The sequence below is a fragment of the Mollisia scopiformis genome (genome assembly GCF_001500285.1).
Source record: "Mollisia scopiformis unplaced genomic scaffold LY89scaffold_18, whole genome shotgun sequence".
NCBI classification, from domain to species: Eukaryota; Fungi; Ascomycota; class Leotiomycetes; order Helotiales; family Mollisiaceae; genus Mollisia; species Mollisia scopiformis.
Window position 1 is genome coordinate 751,167 of NW_017263598.1, and position 18,965 is coordinate 770,131.

The window sequence follows — 18,965 nt, forward strand, 5'->3', positions numbered from 1 at the left end:
CTGTCTCCTCTCCTTTTTCTCATAAGCCTCAAAATCTCCTCAAATTTTCAATCTCTGTGTTTCTCCAGCAACTCCACACTCGTTTGAATTTCTTTCGTTTCGATGAAGATTAACATTCTGCTATCGGTGCTGTTGGGCGTCGTTTCCCATGTTATGGCGGTGTCTCTTACTTCGTCATCAGTACACGTTTCGACTAGTACTCGAATTTCAACTGTCTCAACCTCGTCGAAAGTATCGTCGACCTCTTTGAAGGCATCGTCAACCTCTGTAATATCTGCTACTTCCACAGCAAGCACAACACCGTACTGGCTGGAGACCATCAAACACCAAGGAATCTCCGCCTTCAACCAGAACAGCTCGTATCAAGTATTCCGGAATGTCAAAGATTTTGGAGCAAAGGGTTGGATCTGACATCTGTTTCTATGTTTAGTTCTGACAGTATACAGGCGATGGCGTTACGGACGATACTGCAGCGATTCAGAATGCCATGTCGGCAGGTGGGCGTTGCGCTCCCGGAACATGTGCTGGAAGCACAACAACCCCAGCGATTGTCTACTTTCCTGCTGGCACCTATCTGATCTCTACTGCCATCATCAATTATTATTACACGCAAATCATCGGAGACCCGAACAATCTTCCAGTACTCAAACCGACGCAGAATTTCGCGGGCTTCGGGCTGATAGATGGAGATCAGTATGGTGGAAACGGCCTGAAGTTTGCAGCTACCAATGTGTTCTACCGGCAAATTCGAAATCTTATTTTTGATCTCACTGGGATTCCACCAAGCAATGGGTTGACTGCTCTGCATTGGCCTACTGCTCAAGCAACCAGTCTGCAGAACTGTGTTTTCAAGATGAATGACAGCCCAGGAACTCAGCAACAAGGAATTTTCATCGAGGACGGTGCGTGGCGCCTCCACATTCTCACCCACGCTGTCATTCTTCAGGCTAATTCGACCCAGGTTCGGGTGGTTTCATGAGCGACCTCGTTTTTTATGGCGGAAAGAATGGAGTTGTGTTTGGCAATCAGCAATTCACTGTGCGCAATCTGACTTTCTACAATGCGGTCACAGCAATTGACCACATTTGGGATTGGAGTTGGACCTATCAGGTTGGGAATTCTTCACTGATCATGAGCGTCGTCTAATATTGAGTAGGGTCTCAGTGTGAACAATTGCTCTGTTGGGATTGATATGTCTGCAGGCGGAACCACTGGTCAGTCCACCGTAAGTCTCGAGAGTCTTCCTCTTTACTTTGTTTTGGAATCCTTTTTCGAGACGATCTGACGTTGATATTAGGGTTCGGTTACTGTTATTGACAGTACTTTCACAAACACTGGAATCGCCATTCTGACTGCTCATAACTCCACATCGCAGCCACCAACTGGTGGAAGTTTGATCCTGGAGAAAGTCTCACTAGTAAACACGCCTATTGCTGTTCAAGGACCGACAGGAAAAGTACTTGGTGGCGGTACCACCACCATCGGAGGCTGGGGCCAAGGTCATGAGTACACACCGAGTGGGCCTGTAAATTTCGAGAAAGCTTTCACACCATTCTCAAGACCTTCTTCTCTCACAGTCAGCAGCAAGTATTACACCAGGTCCAAACCTCAGTACCAGTCTTTGCCATTGTCATCATTTATCAGTGTTCGCTCTGCAGGTGCGAAGGGAGATGGAGTGACAGACGACACAGCGGCACTGAACGCAGTGTTGAATTCGGCCGCTGGTAAATCTGTCGTGTTTTTCGATGCAGGTACTTACAAGGTCACCTCGACGCTCCTCATCCCAGTAGGCTCAAAGATCGTCGGCGAATCGTACTCGGTAATCATGGGGTCTGGTACTTTCTTCTCCAATATCAACAGCCCACAACCAGTTGTGTCGGTGGGAACTACTGGTCAATCTGGCATCGTGGAATGGTCTGATATGATCGTATCCACCCAAGGACCTACAGCTGGTGCGATTCTTATACAATGGAATCTCGTCTCGCCTGCGTCAACTCCTTCGGGTATGTGGGATGTACACACTCGTATCGGTGGCTTTGCAGGGTCCAATCTACAATTGGCTCAGTGCCCGACGACTCCAAGCAGCTCAACCGTCAATACCAATTGCATTGCTGCTTTCATGAGCATGTACATCGTACCATCAGCATCTGGGCTCTACTTGGAAAATGTCTGGCTTTGGACAGCAGACCATGATATCGACGACCCAAACAATACCCAGGTCACAATCTATACTGGCCGTGGTCTGTATTGTGCTTCAACAAAAGGAACGATTTGGATGGTGGGAACAGCTGTCGAGCATCATGATCTCTACCAATATCAATTCGCAAATACGAAGGAAGTATTCGCAGGACTAATCCAAACGGAAACTGCTTATTGGCAACCCAATCCCAAAGCTGGCGTGGTAACTCCTGTCGTAGCCGGTTGGAATGATCCCGATTTTTCGACCAGTTGTCATGGAGTGAATGGAACTTTTGCAGCGTGTGCTATGGGTTGGGGAATGCGAGTCGTTGGATCCGAAGATATACTGATCTATGGAGCTGGTCTTTATAGCTTTTTCAACAATTACAACGTTTGTAAGTTGTTAATTTTGATCCATTTCCATTCTGTTCATGGCTGACAATTCCAATAGCGTGTTCCAATCCCGTCACACCGCCTGGAGGTAATGGTGCAGCTTGTCAAACGAGAATCTTCAGTATTGAAGGAACGACTAGCAAGAACATCAACATGTATGACTTGAACACGATTGGAAGTATCTCTATGATTACCAGAGATGGCAACAGCCTTGCTCTTTATCTTGATAACGTTAATGCGTATCAAGATACAATCGCCTTGTTTAAGAGCGGCTGATGCGGGAACCTTCTCAAGAGATGAGATGTGTCATTGATTATGTTTGGAAGTCTATCATGAGATATGTACTGTTATCAATATCCTGATGAATTGTCCCCAATCATTTTACTTTTGGTTCTGCAAAGATCCTTGCTGGCCAATTGTCTGTCCATAGTTTCCTGACCATGTATTGTCTTCATCTTTCAACAATATCACACAATCATCCATAATTGCAATATTCAGGACCTTGTCAGAGCCGTTCGGTGATCAACCAGTCTAGGGAGATTTGGAAAGCATCCCGTCTTTCCATACATGAGTGATGTTGTCAGGCTCAGACAACAAGTCAATATTCTCCAAAGGATTCTCAGACAGCGCAATCATATCAGCATCATAACCCTCCTTCAACTGTCCCGACTTGGGTGCCATATGTGGCCCCAAAGTCTCTGGACTAATCGCCGTACAAGCTTCAATAGCTTGCAGCGGCGTCATCCCCGCTTTCACAGCATAGAAAATCTCTTTCCCGTTCGCGCCGTGCGAGTTGTAATTCCCAGGCGTACTCGACGCTTGATCCGTCCCTAGAGCAATCTTGACTCCGTTCTTGATGGCCAATCTATAAGCGTGTCTGGCATGCACAGCTGTCTCGAGTATCTTCTTGCGATTGATCGGTGGCATATCATCTGCGTTCCTAGCTCCCCCTTCAACGACACTAGCTGTCGGACAATAAATGATGTCTTTTTCTAGCATGAGCTTGATGCATTCCTCATCCATATAACTTCCATGCTCGAAAGTCTTCACTCCCGCGTTTATCGCAGCCAGAATCCCTTCCTTCCCATGACAATGCGCTGCCACTACTCTCTTTGCCCGCGCCGCCTCGTCAACCATAGCTTTCAACTCCTCGGGCGAGAATTGCGTGTCTTGCGGACTATCAAGAAGACTAAATACTCCACCCGTAGCACAGACTTTGATACATTTCGCACCTCGTCTAATCATCAATCTCACAGTCCTAATACAATCCGGCACCCCATCACAAACAGCAAACGGTAATCCATGCGCACAAGCATCGAGCACCGTTCCTATCGGCAAGTTATGTATATCCCCATGCCCAGCCGTCATCGAAATCGGCGCAATCGCCGAATAGATATGCGGTCCAACAATACTCCCATCCTCAACAGCAGGCGAGATCTCACCCGCATACCCGCCCAGTTCGCGCACGGAAGTGAAGCCAGCGAATAAAGTGTTCTTTAAATCTCGGACGGTGCGAGCACCAGCGAGTGCAGCGGGCCCGAGCAGTGAGTCATAGCCGGCGGTCGAGGATACGACGCCGAAATAGTGCGTGTGTACGTCCCAGAGGCCGGGCAGCAGGATGGGGACGTGGATTGTGGGGATGGAGACGTATTTTGGGGGGAGGGAGGCGGTGGGTCCTACCCAGGTTATGGTTTTTTCGTGGATTATGAGGATGGCGTTTTTGATGGGGGAGCCGCGGCCGGGGATGAGGAGGGAGGCTTGGATGCCGTGGACTTTGGGGGTGGTGGTTTGTTGGTGGGGTTCTGGTTGGAGTTGGAGGGTGGGAGGGACCATGCCGATTGCTAGTCTTTGGGGAAGTGCTTGTACTGGGGAGTCCATGATGGGATTTGAGAAGGCTAATTGGGAGCAGAGTCTTGACTATTCAGTGTATCTGAAAGGAAGTTGTTGCAAAAGGTAGGGGAGGGTTTTGGATGTAGATCAAGATGACTGTCACGTGGTGACCCCACCTGCCTAATGTGGATCATCCATGTCTCCTACTATCCACTCGGCATCCTCCTCATGCTCTTCGATCTTGTTCTAGTAATACCCGTCTTGGGATGGTCGCCTTTTCCCTTCATAGTAAGCCCAATAATTAGTCTTATTTTAGCGTCGAAGATTACTGTTTACCCCTCTCCTCCATCAGTCTTTTTTCGACGCGAAACAAATGAACAATTCGCTCTTGATCTTTTTTCTCAGTAAAGTATATATATAGCTAAAGTTTTAATCATGGAGCAAGGAAAAAAGTTCTTGGTGACTATACTCGATAAGATCGCTTCCAAGGAACCGGACAAGACATGGGTTTCTATGCCACGAGACAATCAAGATTTGAGCTAAAGCTTCACGGGTATATTATTCAAACAGTTTAGCAACGCAATAAACCATACATTAGAGTGGTTAGTCTTGGTTTTTAGTAAAGCGGCCTCTAATTTCGAAGTAATTGCATATAAAGGACCATCGGACGCCCGCTTAGCCGTTCTTGCGGTAGCTGTAGCAAAAGTCTGACGGAAGGTAAGTACTGCTTTTGAGAGAATTGCGTATCAAAGGCTTAAATATTATGCAAATATTATTTCCGTTTCTATGTGCGCTAGCAAAAGTAAAAGGACATCTAATCGACTAAATTTGCGTGTCATCGGAGTTCTCGAATTTTCAGCCGATTCAAATTTCAACCTCGTAAGGATGCCTCCATTTTGGGATTAGCTTTCGATCCTTGTCCGTGCGGGACCTTCTCTCTCTCTGTCTCTCTTTTTTGCAAAATTCTAGGCTGCGAATCCATCATGAATATGCTGGCAATGCAACTGGTCATCAGAATTCTATGTCTAATCTTCTCTATTTCCTCGGAAGAGTAGAGATGTGAAGTAAAATAGATTAGTGGAAAAACGAACTTCAGATTGAAATGATATGTTGTTGCAAGCAGAATATAAGAAGAAAAGCGGTTCTCCACTCTATTTCGAGAGTCCTTTCACTTCATTCCGCACTCACGGCTGATACCCAGGGCAATAAGTGTTGAAATTTCCCAATTGCCCTCAAGACCAGAGTGCATGGATGAGTAGACCGGCACAGATCAGGTCTCAGGTCTCGGGCCTCACTTTAAACAACCTATAAGATCTGACATGCAAGAAAGAAAGAAAGAAAGAAAGAGATGGCAGGTAGAAGGTTTAATCGTCTCATCGGCCGCAACACGAATCCTATTTTAGTAGGCTAGCCAGCACAATGCCCGACCAAATTCGCAAGCTGGAGGTAGCTTTACTTGTCATGGAAAGGCAATTCGTTACGTATTTAACGTTCTGAAGTGAAGACTAGCAGAGTCAAATTCGTTGCACATCTACGTCTAGGTGGTGAATGCCGGCAGAAATACTGGACAGGCAGAAAACGCTTCACCACCAATGTAGATGTACAACGAAGTACTCAGCTCTCAATTACAAAGATTCTGCCAGTCCTCACCACTTACACGTAAATATGCGACGAACTTCCTCTACACTACCGTCCTTGGTTTCTGCCATCGTTCAGCACCTTTGTAGACATGCAACGAAACCAAATTCTGCCAGTTTCACCACCTTCATTGCAGAGACGCAACGAAAAGTTCTCTCATGCTCTCATTCGCCGGCAAAATTGGCCAATCCTTACCACTTAAATGTAGATGTGCAACGAAAAGCTTTCAACAACACAATCCCAGCTAGGATTCTGCCAGATCAGTGATCACCTGATTAAACGTAGACACGCAACGAAACACCTGGGCAAGATAGTAGACAAACAGAAAGAGAAGGCAGAAGCAGGTAATCCCGTGGCATTGACAAAATCCTTCAGACAACGAATGTGTTAATCTGTCTCGACATCCACGTGTTTATAGAAGCCTCAGCTACCCTATGCCAACACACCCAAGATTTGAGACTTGACTGGGATCTGATTGAAGTCAAATTAAATAATTTGCTGCATAATTCATCATTTTAAAGCTGCATTTCGGGCAGCGTCCCACATGTATCTCTGAGTGGAAAACTGGCTGACTCCCGCATCACGCGATGTTGCATGATGCAAACCGGCAAGCATGAGAGCTCTTTCAGCACGAGCAAGCAAAGGAGCTGTTTCAGTACTTAACTGGGAGCTACTCTTTGGACCGGTGGTTCCTCCTCACCATCCTTTTTATCATAGGAATCGTCTGCTTTTGAAACTAAGAGCGTGACAGCTTAACCTCTCTGGCCAGACCCACCCTGATAGTTGAGTGATTGTCTGACAGGTTTCACTCCAGTCGGGCTGTTTTGACCCAATGCTAGGCTTCGGCTACATATGTGAAATGATAGACGAGAGCAAAAGTCACATCTTCGGTATGGAATGAAAAAAGATGGTGTCTTGGCTGTGCCTACCTCAATCAGGCGATACTGAGTAGTTCCCTTTGAGGAAAGTAAAACGATCGTGAATATACAAGGTGGTGTGTAGTTTGAGCCACCTGAGTCTGGTTAAAGAGGCTATCGTCATAGAGCCCATCTCTCCTTTTCCTCATTCCCACTAACAGGTAGAGAAGGTTGTTGGATCAAGATGAATGTCACGTGGTGACCACACCTGCCTAATGTGGATCATCCATATCTCCTGATATCCTGTCGGCATCCTCCTCGTACTCTTCGACTTTGCTCTCGAAGTACTTGTCCTGCAACGGCACCAAAATGAGGTGCTGATGTTTGGCGAACAGTTTTTGAGTCAAGTTGACTTTGCCTAGAGGAGTCTGCCGAATTGTCGCTTCATACCTCGCAAGAAATGAGATTATATTCATCTACTGCGAAGACGACATTAAGGAGGTGTTTGTCGAGTTGGCGACTTATGCCATTTATATTCATAAACGAATACCAATCCCTTCACATCAAGTTAGCAAAGTCCCAAAAACAAGACACGGAGCACGTGCTAAGAAGATAGCAATCCAAAGCAGGAAAGACAAGATAATCTGAAGCTCTTGCGAAATGACACTATCATCATCATCGGGATCCCAAAGAACTTTCTGCGTTGATTCCATTGTCCGGTATGATGGCGGTGTCGAGACTGGAGCTTGAAAGTACTGCGGATCGTGAAGGAAAGGATCCTAGGTCATGTCAGTCTTTGAGACAGATCTCATTTCTTCTAGTAGTACGAACATTATACTCTGGGAAGGGCTCGGTGCTGCGAACGTCGTCTCCGATGGCGGAAAGATCGCTGATGAATGAACGGATACTGCGTGTAGGCATTGTGTGGATGATGGTGGTCGAGTGACAGGATGGCAGGAGAGAAGGTGGAGAGATGACAGTTGGAAGAATTTGTTCTTCAGAGGAAAGAAAGATGCTGAGATGTCTCTGTTTGTGATTATCACAATCACATTTCTTATTGATGGCTTGGCGGAGAGGTGGTTGGGCGTGGGTTAGTAAATGTGGCGTTGTTGAGACAATGACGCGAGACCGGGAGGCGTTCTGTCATTGAGATTGCTTTTGCATATGAGACAGCGAGGTAATTTGCGGTCGGTGATCTTTGAATGATTACACCAAACAACTAGAATATTATATGTTGATAATCCAATTGAGTGTACTTGATCGCAAATAATTGCTAAGCAACATTACTATTGTCATACCTCGAGCGCAACAGTTCATTTACAATCTCGAACAACATGAGTCTAGGTCCTAGAAATCCCACATGTGAAGAGCTAATGTATGTCCGTGCTGGTCTGAGACAGCCGCTCGCGTGCCGTTTCCCAGTTGCTGCAATGCAGCTGAAACCCCTCGGTGCTGTTCACGGGGAGATAGAGAGTTGGAGACCATCGAGATTGTAGAATGGAGGTCTTCAAATATCGGCCGAGATATGTTTCATACTTTGATGGTACAGACAATGTCCGACACTTCCACCTTTCTTTTCACTTTTAAAATGATTGGTTGAAAAGGTTGAAGTTGTGAATCCATTGTATCAAAGACTACTTCATGACATTCAGTGCTAATAGAGCTTTACCAAAGTGTTCCATTGATCTGAATTGACATATTCTGCTCAATTTGGATGAATAATCGCCGATTCTGTGCTTTGGATAATACGAAAGAGTCAAGCGATTTTTCGCTTAATCCTCATCAGCTGACCGTAGCTCCTGAGAGTATTGTCGTGAGGAGAAGAAAGAGTGGATATTTTCTCCGGACAAAGCAAAGATTGAATTGAGCCAGGAGAAGGCGCTGTCAGATAACGCCTTGCAAATGAATTGTTCGCGGGGAAATCTTGGCTATTGGTTTGCGAAACTCATGCACTGGAAGGGATGGCTTCTACCCTCAGTCTGGATCTCGAAAGCCGGATCATGCTATGGAGGAACAAATATCAGAGAGCGTTAGAAGCTTGGCACTTGGGCCATATTAAGAATCCAGCTCGGTCAAACTCCAGCAAGACTCGACAGGAAATTCCCCAAATGCTTGTTCTAACGTCACTTCTTCTACTTCTATCTATGGTGGTGGAAGTACGGTGTCTAAGCAATGGCTTGGCGATCACCCAAGCAAGCAGGGTTTCAATGACCAGCCTTGAATGGGACACTTCCCAACAAATGTTGTTGCCTACCTTCATTGACTCGTCCCTGACTAGGACGCTGATCTGTTTACAGTGGGTTGGGATAGTTGGAAAATGTTTGGCGAGTTCATCAACGAGGCACTTGTCAAGGAACCTATGGACACCATGGAGCGATATGGCCTACGTGATGCTGGCTTTGTGTATATAAATCTCGACGATGGTTAGCAGCATTAACGTTCCAATCGAAGCGCCAATCCCCTCGAAGCAGATCCTGTCAAGTTTCCCAGTGGCATAAACGCACTTGCTGACTATGCACACCGCCGAGGCTTCAAGCTCGGCGTGTATGGTTCTCCAGGACAAACAAGTTGTTCGGGCTTCATTGGAAGCGAGGGGAAAGAGAATGAAGATGCAGCATTGTATGCTTCTTGGGGAGTTGATCATTTGAAGTATAATAGTTGTTGCTCGCATATGTATGCGACCAAAGACGAAGTGAAGAAGGTCATCCTTGACATGTCGACAGCTCTCATGAATCAGATCCATCCGATCGTGTACCACGCGTGCCACTGCGGTTGGCAAGACATCTAGGAATGGGCCGCTGCTGAACGCGCAAACCACTGGCGGATCGGACGAGATATCTCTGATAATTTTGTGTATCCTGGTCTGAGGGACGGATATTATTACGATGTCTTGGAAATGATAGATCGTGAAAACAATATTACCAAATATTCAAGGCCTGGTCATTGGAACGATTATGACATGCTGATTATGAATCTGACTGGGAAATGCACCCAGCTTGTTGGTACTGGGGCCAGCAATACCGAATACAGGATCATTTCAGTCTTTGGTCGGTGGTCGCAAGCCCTCTACTGATTGGCTCTGACGTGAGGTATATGGACAACTATACAATAGAGATACTCACTAATAAGGAGGTCATTGCCATTAATCGGGACTCGCTCGGAAATGCAGCTGAGAAGGTAGCGGACGCGGGAAATGGAACATTGCAATCGTACGCGAAGAACATGTCGGACGGCAGTATTGCAGTTGCGCTGATCAATCGTTGGACCGAGACGGCTGTGATGCCTCTCATCAAGGAGTTGGAGCTTTCTTGGCCAAACTATAGATTGCGAAATCTGTGGCGGCACAAGGAGCTCGGGCCGCTGAACATATTGGGTGCAGTTGATGAGCCATGAGACGAAAGTATATCAGATGTGGCAGGTGAAGTAGCATATTAGAGGTGGAAGAGCAGGCCAACTGTGGCCAAGTTCAAATGGATTCGTAAGAAATATAAGGTTTTCCCAAGTAAAGACTCACTATTCTCTCACATTGAGCGACTGATCAATATCTACCTGATTCGGTTGGGAGCAATTTAAGGCAGCCTTCGCAGTACATACCACTCTGTGGTCCGGTAATGAGGAACAGAGTATCCTGACTTTGCACTCATGGGCTCGGTGTGCATTCTGATTGCAGAACCAATCGAGTTTGTTGGATTGAACTGCATCCTGTACTCGGTCTGCTAGCTCCAAGAGGGATAGTTCAGGCTTCGCTGAAGGCGAGGATGTCGAATGAATGAGGCCACGATGCAAGGCCTGGCCTCGAATAGGCAGCAGCGGGGCAACATTAGACAAACACAAGAGAGTAGAATACATACTTCTATCAAAAGTTGGTTATGCCAGCTTTCGAAAAGCATCCAGTCTGGCTTGTCTAATAAGAGGATGTCAACTTGACTCCCCCAAGAGCACAGTGAGAACGAAGTACAAAAACGAAGCTAGAAGGAACTGTTCAAAATTCCTACTTAATTACTAGCCAAGATATAAGGTTAAACACATTTTCAATGTCTAAGAGTCCCATCAGATTTCGGACATTTTCTTGTGGAACTTCCATCCGCGGTCTCTCCTGCGAAGCAGATGGTGTGCCAACTCATCGACACTGACTCATCTGCTGCAAGTTGGTGGTACCAACTTAATGGGCTGAGAGACATCGTTGCTTGTCAGCGAATTGTCTGTGAGTGAAACTCGTTTTCCGCGGCAGAATTCAATGCGAGGGACTGGGCTCCACTTTAAAAGGGAGCCGCGACCCAATGAAATCTTGGCAGTAGCCGCACCTCTCGAAGCTATCGCGATCTTTCATGCGCGACCTCCAAATCCTCTGACCCAACATTAGGCCTTCACTTGGTCACGCAACACACTCAGCGCTCATGTCTCACAAAGATGCCTTCTGCGCGCATTCAAAAGCGTGCTGCTTCTCAGCGAAAGCTGAACGGCGTAGGACAAGCTGATCCAGGTGAGAGACAGTCCACTTCATGGATGATTGAGGACATTGCTAATGCTGATTTCAGCTCCGCAGAGGCGAAGCCCACGGTTACGATCGAAAGTCAACGCTCCCTCTGTAGCTCGGGGTCTCGATAGGCTTCAATACCCCCAATACCCGCTGTCTGCGGAAGGACGACCGGCAAGACTCGAGGCTGTCGGAGCTGTTGATGCCAGGTCAAGACCACGAATCCCAGTCCCGAATACCTCTGCAGCTACACCAGTCTCATCGCCAGAAGCTCTGCAAGGTCTGTTATCCTTTGAAGTGTCCGAAGAGTGAAATGTTAACACCCACTTAGGCTCCAATTCCCGCCGAATTGACAGCAGGCAGACTCGGAAACGCAAACTCAAAGCTCATCAGGAGAACAGCCCGGAAAAGCCTATTAAGAAAGCTCGTCTTACTGAGAGAAACTTAAGGGCACTGGAGAAAATGGCTCGTACCGGAAAGTCCGGAAAGTCTTCACGGCAGTCAACCTCAACGACCACTACCGACAAGGACTTTGGGCCTCGATTGATGAAAAATGGTGTAGTTTTCGATGACCTCGATGTACAACCTCCTGACGACGTCGAGACATTGAAGGATTTATTAGATTGAGCTCGCGAGTCCGAACCACCCGACGAATCCGTTTATCGACGATACCTTGTGAGAACAAAAGGACCGCGTAACGAGATGACTCTTCAGAGCTCGGCTTTCCCACTAATTTCGAAACAACACTCCACTGAGGTTGAATTGTCGGGTTATGGAATGAACTTCAATTATGCCTGGTCTGAGGTTGATAATGATATCAGCACTGGCCTCTCCGATGCCAAACCAGACATAATTGAGTCCTACCGGAAAACCGACTACCCTTGGGCAGCGATTGATGCCCTCTCTGAGGCACTTGCTCCCACTTCGTACAACATTGGCATGCCAGCTTTTGCTGTTGAGGCAAAGGGCTCTGACGGGAGTATCGAGGTAGCTCAAGTCCAGTGTGCGTACGATGGAGCCCTCATGGCCAATGCCGCAATGGCATCGCACCTTTACATGGGCAAGTACGACAAGGAATTCTACGGTCAAACGAAAGCCGTCACAGTTGCTTTCAGTGCTCAGAATCTCAAAATCTACGGCCATCATGTGCTTCATAACGAATCTGAGGACAGAGATGCAGAGGTTGAGTTCATCAATTCCAACTCAGCAGCGATACTCCTCGCGAGTCTTTCGAAGACTTTCAGCGCGCATACAAGCGTACAAGGAATGCACAGGACATCGGCTATCGGCTTGCAACTGAAACAAAAGATGCACTGTGGGCCTTTGTAAAAACTTCGAAGCAAAAGCCATCAGGAAAGGTTTTGATCTCTCCACCACAGACTTCAGCAGATGTTCCACTTCTTCATGAGGATTCAAGTGCCCTTGAGGCAGAACCCCCTGTCCAAGACCATGAAGATGCCCGCGGCCCCTCAAGGAGTCGTCGACCACGAGCAAGTGCCGCTGTCGCTTCAAATGGCCCTAAGCAGGTTGGCAGCAAACCGAAGTCTCGCAGGGCCCAAAGGAGATAAGTCAAGCCTCGATTAGTGGCATTCTTGCCGCTTCATCCGACAATGTCCACCAAGGCAACACTATTATCGTGCTTTTTTCAGTTTCAAGATATTTCTACAGGTCATGATGTGTGATTTCTGGTATCAAAGAGTTATAGTCACGAGTCTCATTGTCGACGATCCCTTTTTGTTGAGAGATTTGGCACTCTATTATTTTGCTATATATGATGTAGTCTTCTTAGTACACTCGATGTTGCGAACCTGCTACAGCAAAGCATAATCTGTGCATCATACCTATGATCTACATGTGGTACAGAACTTCAGTTTACCGCCTTCGTGAAAGTCTCACCTCTGAGCCAATATCTCTTGTCCCGTTTTGGCCATATGCGATGAAGTGCTGCAGAAGGAGCTCGTCATGGAACTTGCCAAAGCATAAAAATGAACACGACGCAATGAGGCTGAGAGGAGGGAGGTTGTCTCAAGATTGCTAGATCCTATGATGTATTTGTGGGCTAACTGGACTCGCGCTTCTACAGAACCTTTGAAGAGGAGGGTGTGAATGCCGTTCGCTACTCCTTGAGACGATCAAGTTTCGTGGCTAACTTTTGTTTTCTCCAAATGGATCCTATCGCCGCGTTTGACTTTGTGATCTGCTTCATGGTTGTTTGCATTTCGCAACGGATTTCCGGCTTGGAAGATCTTCACTAGGGCCATAGACCATATGGTTTCGATTGCATGTTTGAGGATCTACAAAACGGTCAATCGGCACCCCTTGCCCCCTATCTACCCCTCATTCTCGGTAGCGAACTGTTTATCTGATTCCCGAATCTGACTGCGCTGACCTTATTGGTATGAGACTCGATACGCCGCGCCATCTCGAACAAGACTTCTGACACAAAGCTTGGTCTAGGTTGCGGGATTTGCTCAGGGATCTAAGCCATTCGCTTGTTGGTGTGAAACTAATCGTGCGGCTGATATAACCTCATAACTTAAGAAAATGTCCGTGCACCAATGATCGCTTTGATCGCTGCTCTGATCGATAATTCTCCTGGTGAGGACCCCCTCGTTTTATTTTCCCCGATATACTCCCTCTTGCAATCGAAACCGAGGTGTCGGCTGGACTTCTGCCCAGACCTTGACGTATTGCTTGTTTGTGCTTGGAAAAGCTTGTTTGGTGTTTCCGATTCCAAACAAGACCTTCTTTACGAGCTCCTTCGGGCGCCAACTCTGTAGAAACTAAGAGGCGCAGTCGATATCGCGAGAATCTGAGGACAAATTCGTCTCACGCCAAGCTTCATCCAATGAATCGAAACAACCACCTGAATTTGACAGTCCATTTTCTTGCCTGGACAGCAGCCTCACGACAGATACAGCAGTCTTTACCGTGACATCGTCGTGGCCACGCGCCAAGATACGAAACCAGGAGACTGTCTGAGTGCCAAGTCTGCCAAAGGTCTGGGCATCCCATAGTGTAGATGAACTGACTGAGTGGTGTTTGGCCTCAAGTATATAAGATGCCAAGCTTCCAGCAGGAATCAGATATCCTCACTCATCATCAAGAAGCAAGCCTTCAGTCTACAGTTCTCTACTTCACTTGGATTTTTCTGCATTCCCTTCACTTTTCTGTACAGGATACAGCTTTTATAATTATTCACATACATACATCTCTACTCATCCAATTCCCACAATTTTCAAAATGTTCGCCAAGATCTTTCTTGTAGCTCTCGCAGCTTCTCCACTCGTTGCAGCCCACGGCAAAGTCTCAGTCGTTGTACGTATTTCCACTATTCCTTTTGGCAACAAATCTGACATGTACAGACTGGTGATGCTGGCGGAAATACCACTGCCCTTGGAATTCAAGGTGGTGTCGTGCCTGGCGCTGGTCAAAACGACAAGACCGAAGTCGATACCACAATCTTCAACCAGCTCGACGCAGCATCAGACGGTCTTGGCAGAACAGAAGGACAGGGAAAGAACACTCTGGACGGCATGACTGATGTTGTTGCCCAATCCGGCTCAACCTTACCTCAAGTCAGCTCTTCCGGCGGCAGCCTTTCTGGAACATTGCACATCGTTACCACTGATGGTGCTGGCCCTTATACTGGTATGTGAAGCTTACACATCGCAAAAATCAAAGTACTGACACTGCATAGCTATCGTCGATCCTACCGGAACAGGCTCTTTCGCTTCTGGCACAGAGGCAGAGGTGACTCAGCAAGTCCCAGGTACCTTTGGAGAAATCTTGCCAAATGGTAATACTCTTCGCTTGAGAATGCTTGCCAAGATGGGACTTGCAAAACGTGCACAAAATGTGAACAAGGACTATGTTCGTATCTCCAGCCATCAAACTCAGACTGAACAGCAGCTGATTATTCGTCATTAGCCCTTCTCCGTTGCCATCCCAGCCGGAACCACCTGCACTGGCACAGTCGGTGGTCAATCAGGTGTCTGCTTGGTCAAGATGGCCAATCCAAACCCTGCTGGTCCATTCGGAGGCGTCTTTGCTATGCAGGTCGCTTCTGGTGCAGGTAACTCCACCTCGACAACCAGCGCCAAGACTGCCAAGATGTTGAAGGCCTAGATGGAGATGCAGGGAGCAAAAGGGTCAAGAGAGAAGAATTGGCATTCTTGATGAGAGCCTGGGTGGGATCGCTTGTATATTTTGTGTTGATATTGATGATTTCTATGATTTTACGTTAGATAAATATGTAAACATTCCTTATATTCTGTTCATGCCTTTCTTGTTGTGAGCAACCTATCCGAGGATTTTCACCCCCACTTTCGCCCCTGACTTTAGCGAGTCCCGAAAACTCCCACTGCCATTGTCCCAAACATTAACGGGACTCTAGACCAATAATCGGCATTTCATAGGGCTACAAGCTCAGCTATATCAACAGTCTAGATTCCGCCTTGAATTTCTTTTTATGTGCACTTAATTTACTCTTGACGTGAAGCTTCATCCCAACAATCTGCCAACTCATCGGAATCCCGAAAACCCTGCATCGTATCCCGACAATCACGCCAATCTCGCCAAGATATCGATGGAGCCTCCACGATAAGAACAATCACAGAACTTAGAACCCATCGGGACTCGATAAAAAGCGTCGGGAACTGACAGCCGATATGCTTATCAGCCCCTTCACGATCAGCACGAGTCAAGCTGGTCCCCACGGGGAATTCTCCTATTTGAGCTCCTCGGTATCCAGAAAGGCCCAGACCGATAGGCTGATATGGCCGTGATGGGATCCAATCACGAGAGGTGTGAGGATAAGAAGCCTTTCCTGGGATCGGTGGGTACCAGCTGTTTGGGAACTATATAGCAAGAGTGGGCTCGCATGTCTACAAATGTAGGCTTCCTCGATTGTCAGTTTTTGCAGAGTACAGGATTCTTGCGAGTATGGATCGTGTTCGTAGACGCGTGGTGAGCTTCCCGGCTACTGTTAAGGGTGTGCCGGCTGCTATTGTCGAGGCGGTGCGTATGAAAGAGACGGATGGGGATCTTGTGAATCGGTTTGGGACTCATCGGTGGTCGAATGAGGATTTGGATCCTGTTAGGTGAGTTTGCCCTTTAATTATGCCAGTTTATCTTTGACTAACTTGTACATAGACCAGAGCGACGAAATTGGACGTAAGTCTCCATTACTCCGAAGTATCTTGTCTTGATTCTGACGAGATTTTAGAGCATGGAACTTTTTCTCTTATTGGATTGGTGAAAGTTGGGGTATGTCTACCTACCTCACTCTACTCTTGAGATGTGATTCTGATATCTTTCGTCTAGGTGCATCAACATGGAGTGTAGGCTCTTCCATGGTTGCAGGCGGTCTCGTTTGGTACGATGCTATGATCGCAATCATCGTCGGCCTTCTCATCGGTAGTTTGTTGGCTGTGTGGAACGGTCGAGGTGGAAGTGTCTACCATATTGGTGTATGTGAACCCAGACTTGCAATTGAAGTTGATGACTGGGCACTGACAAAAGGTACAGTTTCCTTGTTTGGATCAGAGCAACCTTCGGTCCTTGGGGTGGACTTATCCCTGTTGGCATTCGTTGCGTTTTGGATATGGTGTGGTTTGGGATTCAAACCTACTTCGGTGCTTTGTTCCTTGATATTGTATTCCAGTGTGTCTTTGGGTAAGCTCTGTCTGCCTCATACTGTAGTATTCGAGCATAGTCTAACATACTTCAGACATTCTTGGACCAACCTCCACAACTCACTGCCTGAATCCTCTGGGACTACCACGAGATTTGTATGTCCCTCTTGTTTTCGCAGATATGAATAACACTAACTCTCATAGATGGTTGCATACTTCCTGTACTGGTGCTTTCAATTCGGCTCCTGCTTCTTCCGCCCAGATCAACTCCGCTGGCTCATCACATTCAAAGCTTGCACAATCCCATTCGCCTGCCTCGGACTCTTCATCTGGTCCCTCGTCCGATCAGGTGGACCCGGCTCCTTCAAAGCGCTCGCTGTAACTACAGCTGAAGGCTCCAACAAACAAGCACTTCTGGCTTGGGGAATCGTTGGTGCTATCAACAATGCTATCAATGGAGAATTTGGCCCTTTGATTGCTTCTGAGCGTATGTCCTCTACCTCCATCATCATATTGGGGAATTGTGCTGACGGTCGCCAATAGCTGATATTACTCGTTATTCGAGAAGACCAAGAGATCAGATTCTCGGTCAACTCCTTGCCGCTCCTTGGTCTGCGAGTTTCACTGCTATAATGGGCATCATTGCCGCTTCCTGCACGGGCAAGATTTGGGGAACTGCTATCTGGAATCCTGCTGGTATTCTTGACGCTATTTTTGCCGAGAACAACGATCCCAAGACCAAATTCGCTGTCTTCTTAGGTAAATATTTTGCACCGTTATTCATGACCAGCAGCTAAACAATTTCAGTTGCCGTCACATTCATGGTTGGCCAAGTCGGAACCAACTTCATCGCCAACCTCATCCCATTCGGCGTCGACTTATCCGCTCTAGCACCTCGCTACATCAACATCGTCCGCGGCCAAATCATCTGCTGCATCATCGGCGGCTGGTGCATGGTTCCCTGGAAAGTCCTCGTCTCTGGCGCCGTCTTCCTGTCTTGCATCACTGGCATGGGTATCTTCATGGGTTGTCTGGTCGGCATCATGCTCGCGGACTACTTTTTTATCCGTCGAGGCAACTATTTTATCGAAGATCTCTATACGTCTGATCCTCAAGGCCGGTACTGGTATTTCCACGGATGGCATTGGAGAGCGTATGTCGCTTATGTTTGTGGTATCTTTATGCCATTCCCAGGGTTCTTGGGGACCCTGGGAGTCAAGAGTATGGCGGCCAAGCTGGGGCCCGCGATGCATTTGTATGATATTGGGTACCTGGTTAGCACGTTTACGGCGATGGCGGTGTATACGCTGCTTTGCAAGATCAGTCCTCCAGATAATGTTGCAGAGGCGAGGGCGATGCCGTTCGAGGCTATGGGCAAGAAGGAAGTTCTGCATGGGTTGAATGGGAGAAATAGTGAAGATGTTGAGAATGTTGTTGTTTCTGAAGACAAGAAGATGTAATGGAGGAGAAATTAAATATATAATAGAAACAACGAATGTGAATTAGATTATTTGCTTTTTCAATCTTTAAAACTTTAGATCACTTAGATTAAAACAATAATTATAAACACGCCTTAATAATGATGAATTTGAAGTTTACAAAGAAAATTTCTTTATTATATTATGTAAAGTATTTATTAAAACTTCAAAGGAGACCTAGAAATAAAAAGCAGAATAGCTAACAACAAATTTCTTCGACTTGTTAGTCCAGGCGTCGTTCATAACGTCTATATGAAGCACCCGCGACTGCCACGACAAAGAACTCACTTCTACGGCCAAAGCGATGCTTAGGGCAAACCTTCCGCTTAAGAACTCGTTACCTAGCTCATCCTACACCTAGATCAAATGTGCATGAAAAATTACTAAATAGGCCGTGATTACCCATATCGCATCCGCCAGCTTGATTAATTGCTAGATCTTTGAGATTGAGAAAGACAAACACAAGAAGCTTCTTATC

At 46.9% G+C, this 18,965-nt stretch overlaps 8 protein-coding genes across 8 annotated transcripts; 6 read left to right on the top strand and 2 right to left on the bottom strand.

The window, feature by feature from the left end:
• The first annotated feature begins 70 nt into the window (after nucleotides 1-70).
• LY89DRAFT_621642 (glycoside hydrolase family 55 protein) lies at nucleotides 71-3,010 on the top strand. Its single transcript, XM_018210951.1, has 6 exons — nucleotides 71-400; nucleotides 447-902; nucleotides 962-1,110; nucleotides 1,157-1,225; nucleotides 1,298-2,573; nucleotides 2,630-3,010. The coding sequence occupies exons 1-6, from the start codon at nucleotides 103-105 to the stop codon at nucleotides 2,845-2,847; spliced, it is 2,466 nt and encodes an 821-aa protein (XP_018068277.1). The 5' UTR covers nucleotides 71-102; the 3' UTR covers nucleotides 2,848-3,010.
• Nucleotides 2,871-4,500, bottom strand: LY89DRAFT_687257 (uncharacterized protein). The gene has a single exon (XM_018215460.1). The coding sequence runs from the start codon at nucleotides 4,447-4,449 to the stop codon at nucleotides 3,103-3,105; it is 1,347 nt and encodes a 448-aa protein (XP_018068278.1). The 5' UTR covers nucleotides 4,450-4,500; the 3' UTR covers nucleotides 2,871-3,102.
• Nucleotides 4,501-7,168: 2,668 nt separating this feature from the next.
• Nucleotides 7,169-7,817, bottom strand: LY89DRAFT_736922 (uncharacterized protein; the record flags this gene model as incomplete). The annotated part of the gene is made up of 4 exons (XM_018220188.1): nucleotides 7,169-7,324; nucleotides 7,377-7,452; nucleotides 7,533-7,675; nucleotides 7,728-7,817. The coding sequence occupies 4 exons, from the start codon at nucleotides 7,815-7,817 to the stop codon at nucleotides 7,169-7,171; spliced, it is 465 nt and encodes a 154-aa protein (XP_018068279.1).
• Nucleotides 7,818-9,213: 1,396 nt separating this feature from the next.
• On the top strand, nucleotides 9,214-10,399 carry LY89DRAFT_753293 (glycoside hydrolase; the record flags this gene model as incomplete). The annotated part of the gene is made up of 4 exons (XM_018221270.1): nucleotides 9,214-9,319; nucleotides 9,365-9,645; nucleotides 9,685-9,894; nucleotides 9,927-10,399. 4 exons carry the CDS (start codon nucleotides 9,214-9,216, stop codon nucleotides 10,287-10,289), a joined length of 960 nt encoding a protein of 319 aa, XP_018068280.1. The 3' UTR covers nucleotides 10,290-10,399.
• Nucleotides 10,400-11,306: 907 nt separating this feature from the next.
• LY89DRAFT_736925 (uncharacterized protein) lies at nucleotides 11,307-12,000 on the top strand (the record flags this gene model as incomplete). Its single annotated transcript, XM_018220189.1, has 3 exons — nucleotides 11,307-11,379; nucleotides 11,435-11,653; nucleotides 11,705-12,000. The coding sequence occupies 3 exons, from the start codon at nucleotides 11,307-11,309 to the stop codon at nucleotides 11,998-12,000; spliced, it is 588 nt and encodes a 195-aa protein (XP_018068281.1).
• Nucleotides 12,001-12,075: 75 nt separating this feature from the next.
• LY89DRAFT_736926 (uncharacterized protein) lies at nucleotides 12,076-12,702 on the top strand (the record flags this gene model as incomplete). The annotated part of the gene is made up of 1 exon (XM_018220190.1): nucleotides 12,076-12,702. The coding sequence occupies one exon, from the start codon at nucleotides 12,076-12,078 to the stop codon at nucleotides 12,700-12,702; it is 627 nt and encodes a 208-aa protein (XP_018068282.1).
• A 1,856-nt stretch (nucleotides 12,703-14,558) lies between these two features.
• Nucleotides 14,559-15,598, top strand: LY89DRAFT_687259 (cell surface protein). The gene is made up of 4 exons (XM_018215461.1): nucleotides 14,559-14,691; nucleotides 14,739-15,024; nucleotides 15,074-15,246; nucleotides 15,304-15,598. Exons 1-4 carry the CDS (start codon nucleotides 14,617-14,619, stop codon nucleotides 15,499-15,501), a joined length of 732 nt encoding a protein of 243 aa, XP_018068283.1. The 5' UTR covers nucleotides 14,559-14,616; the 3' UTR covers nucleotides 15,502-15,598.
• Nucleotides 15,599-16,317: 719 nt separating this feature from the next.
• LY89DRAFT_736928 (uncharacterized protein) lies at nucleotides 16,318-18,469 on the top strand (the record flags this gene model as incomplete). The annotated part of the gene is made up of 9 exons (XM_018220191.1): nucleotides 16,318-16,475; nucleotides 16,528-16,548; nucleotides 16,601-16,641; nucleotides 16,699-16,798; nucleotides 16,903-17,049; nucleotides 17,105-17,165; nucleotides 17,214-17,496; nucleotides 17,553-17,768; nucleotides 17,817-18,469. The coding sequence occupies 9 exons, from the start codon at nucleotides 16,318-16,320 to the stop codon at nucleotides 18,467-18,469; spliced, it is 1,680 nt and encodes a 559-aa protein (XP_018068284.1).
• Nucleotides 18,470-18,965: the final 496 nt, after the last annotated feature.

Coding starts and splice junctions, on each gene's coding strand:
- LY89DRAFT_687257 (XM_018215460.1), bottom strand. CDS start 4,449: ATGGACTCCCCAGTACAAGCACTTCCCCAAAGACTAGCAATCGGCATG.
- LY89DRAFT_687259 (XM_018215461.1), top strand. CDS start 14,617: ATGTTCGCCAAGATCTTTCTTGTAGCTCTCGCAGCTTCTCCACTCGTT. Junction 14,692..14,738: donor ACGGCAAAGTCTCAGTCGTT/GTACGTATTTCC, acceptor TGACATGTACAG/ACTGGTGATGCTGGCGGAAA. Junction 15,025..15,073: donor TGGTGCTGGCCCTTATACTG/GTATGTGAAGCT, acceptor GACACTGCATAG/CTATCGTCGATCCTACCGGA.
- LY89DRAFT_621642 (XM_018210951.1), top strand. CDS start 103: ATGAAGATTAACATTCTGCTATCGGTGCTGTTGGGCGTCGTTTCCCAT. Junction 903..961: donor AGGAATTTTCATCGAGGACG/GTGCGTGGCGCC, acceptor AATTCGACCCAG/GTTCGGGTGGTTTCATGAGC. Junction 2,574..2,629: donor TTTCAACAATTACAACGTTT/GTAAGTTGTTAA, acceptor CAATTCCAATAG/CGTGTTCCAATCCCGTCACA.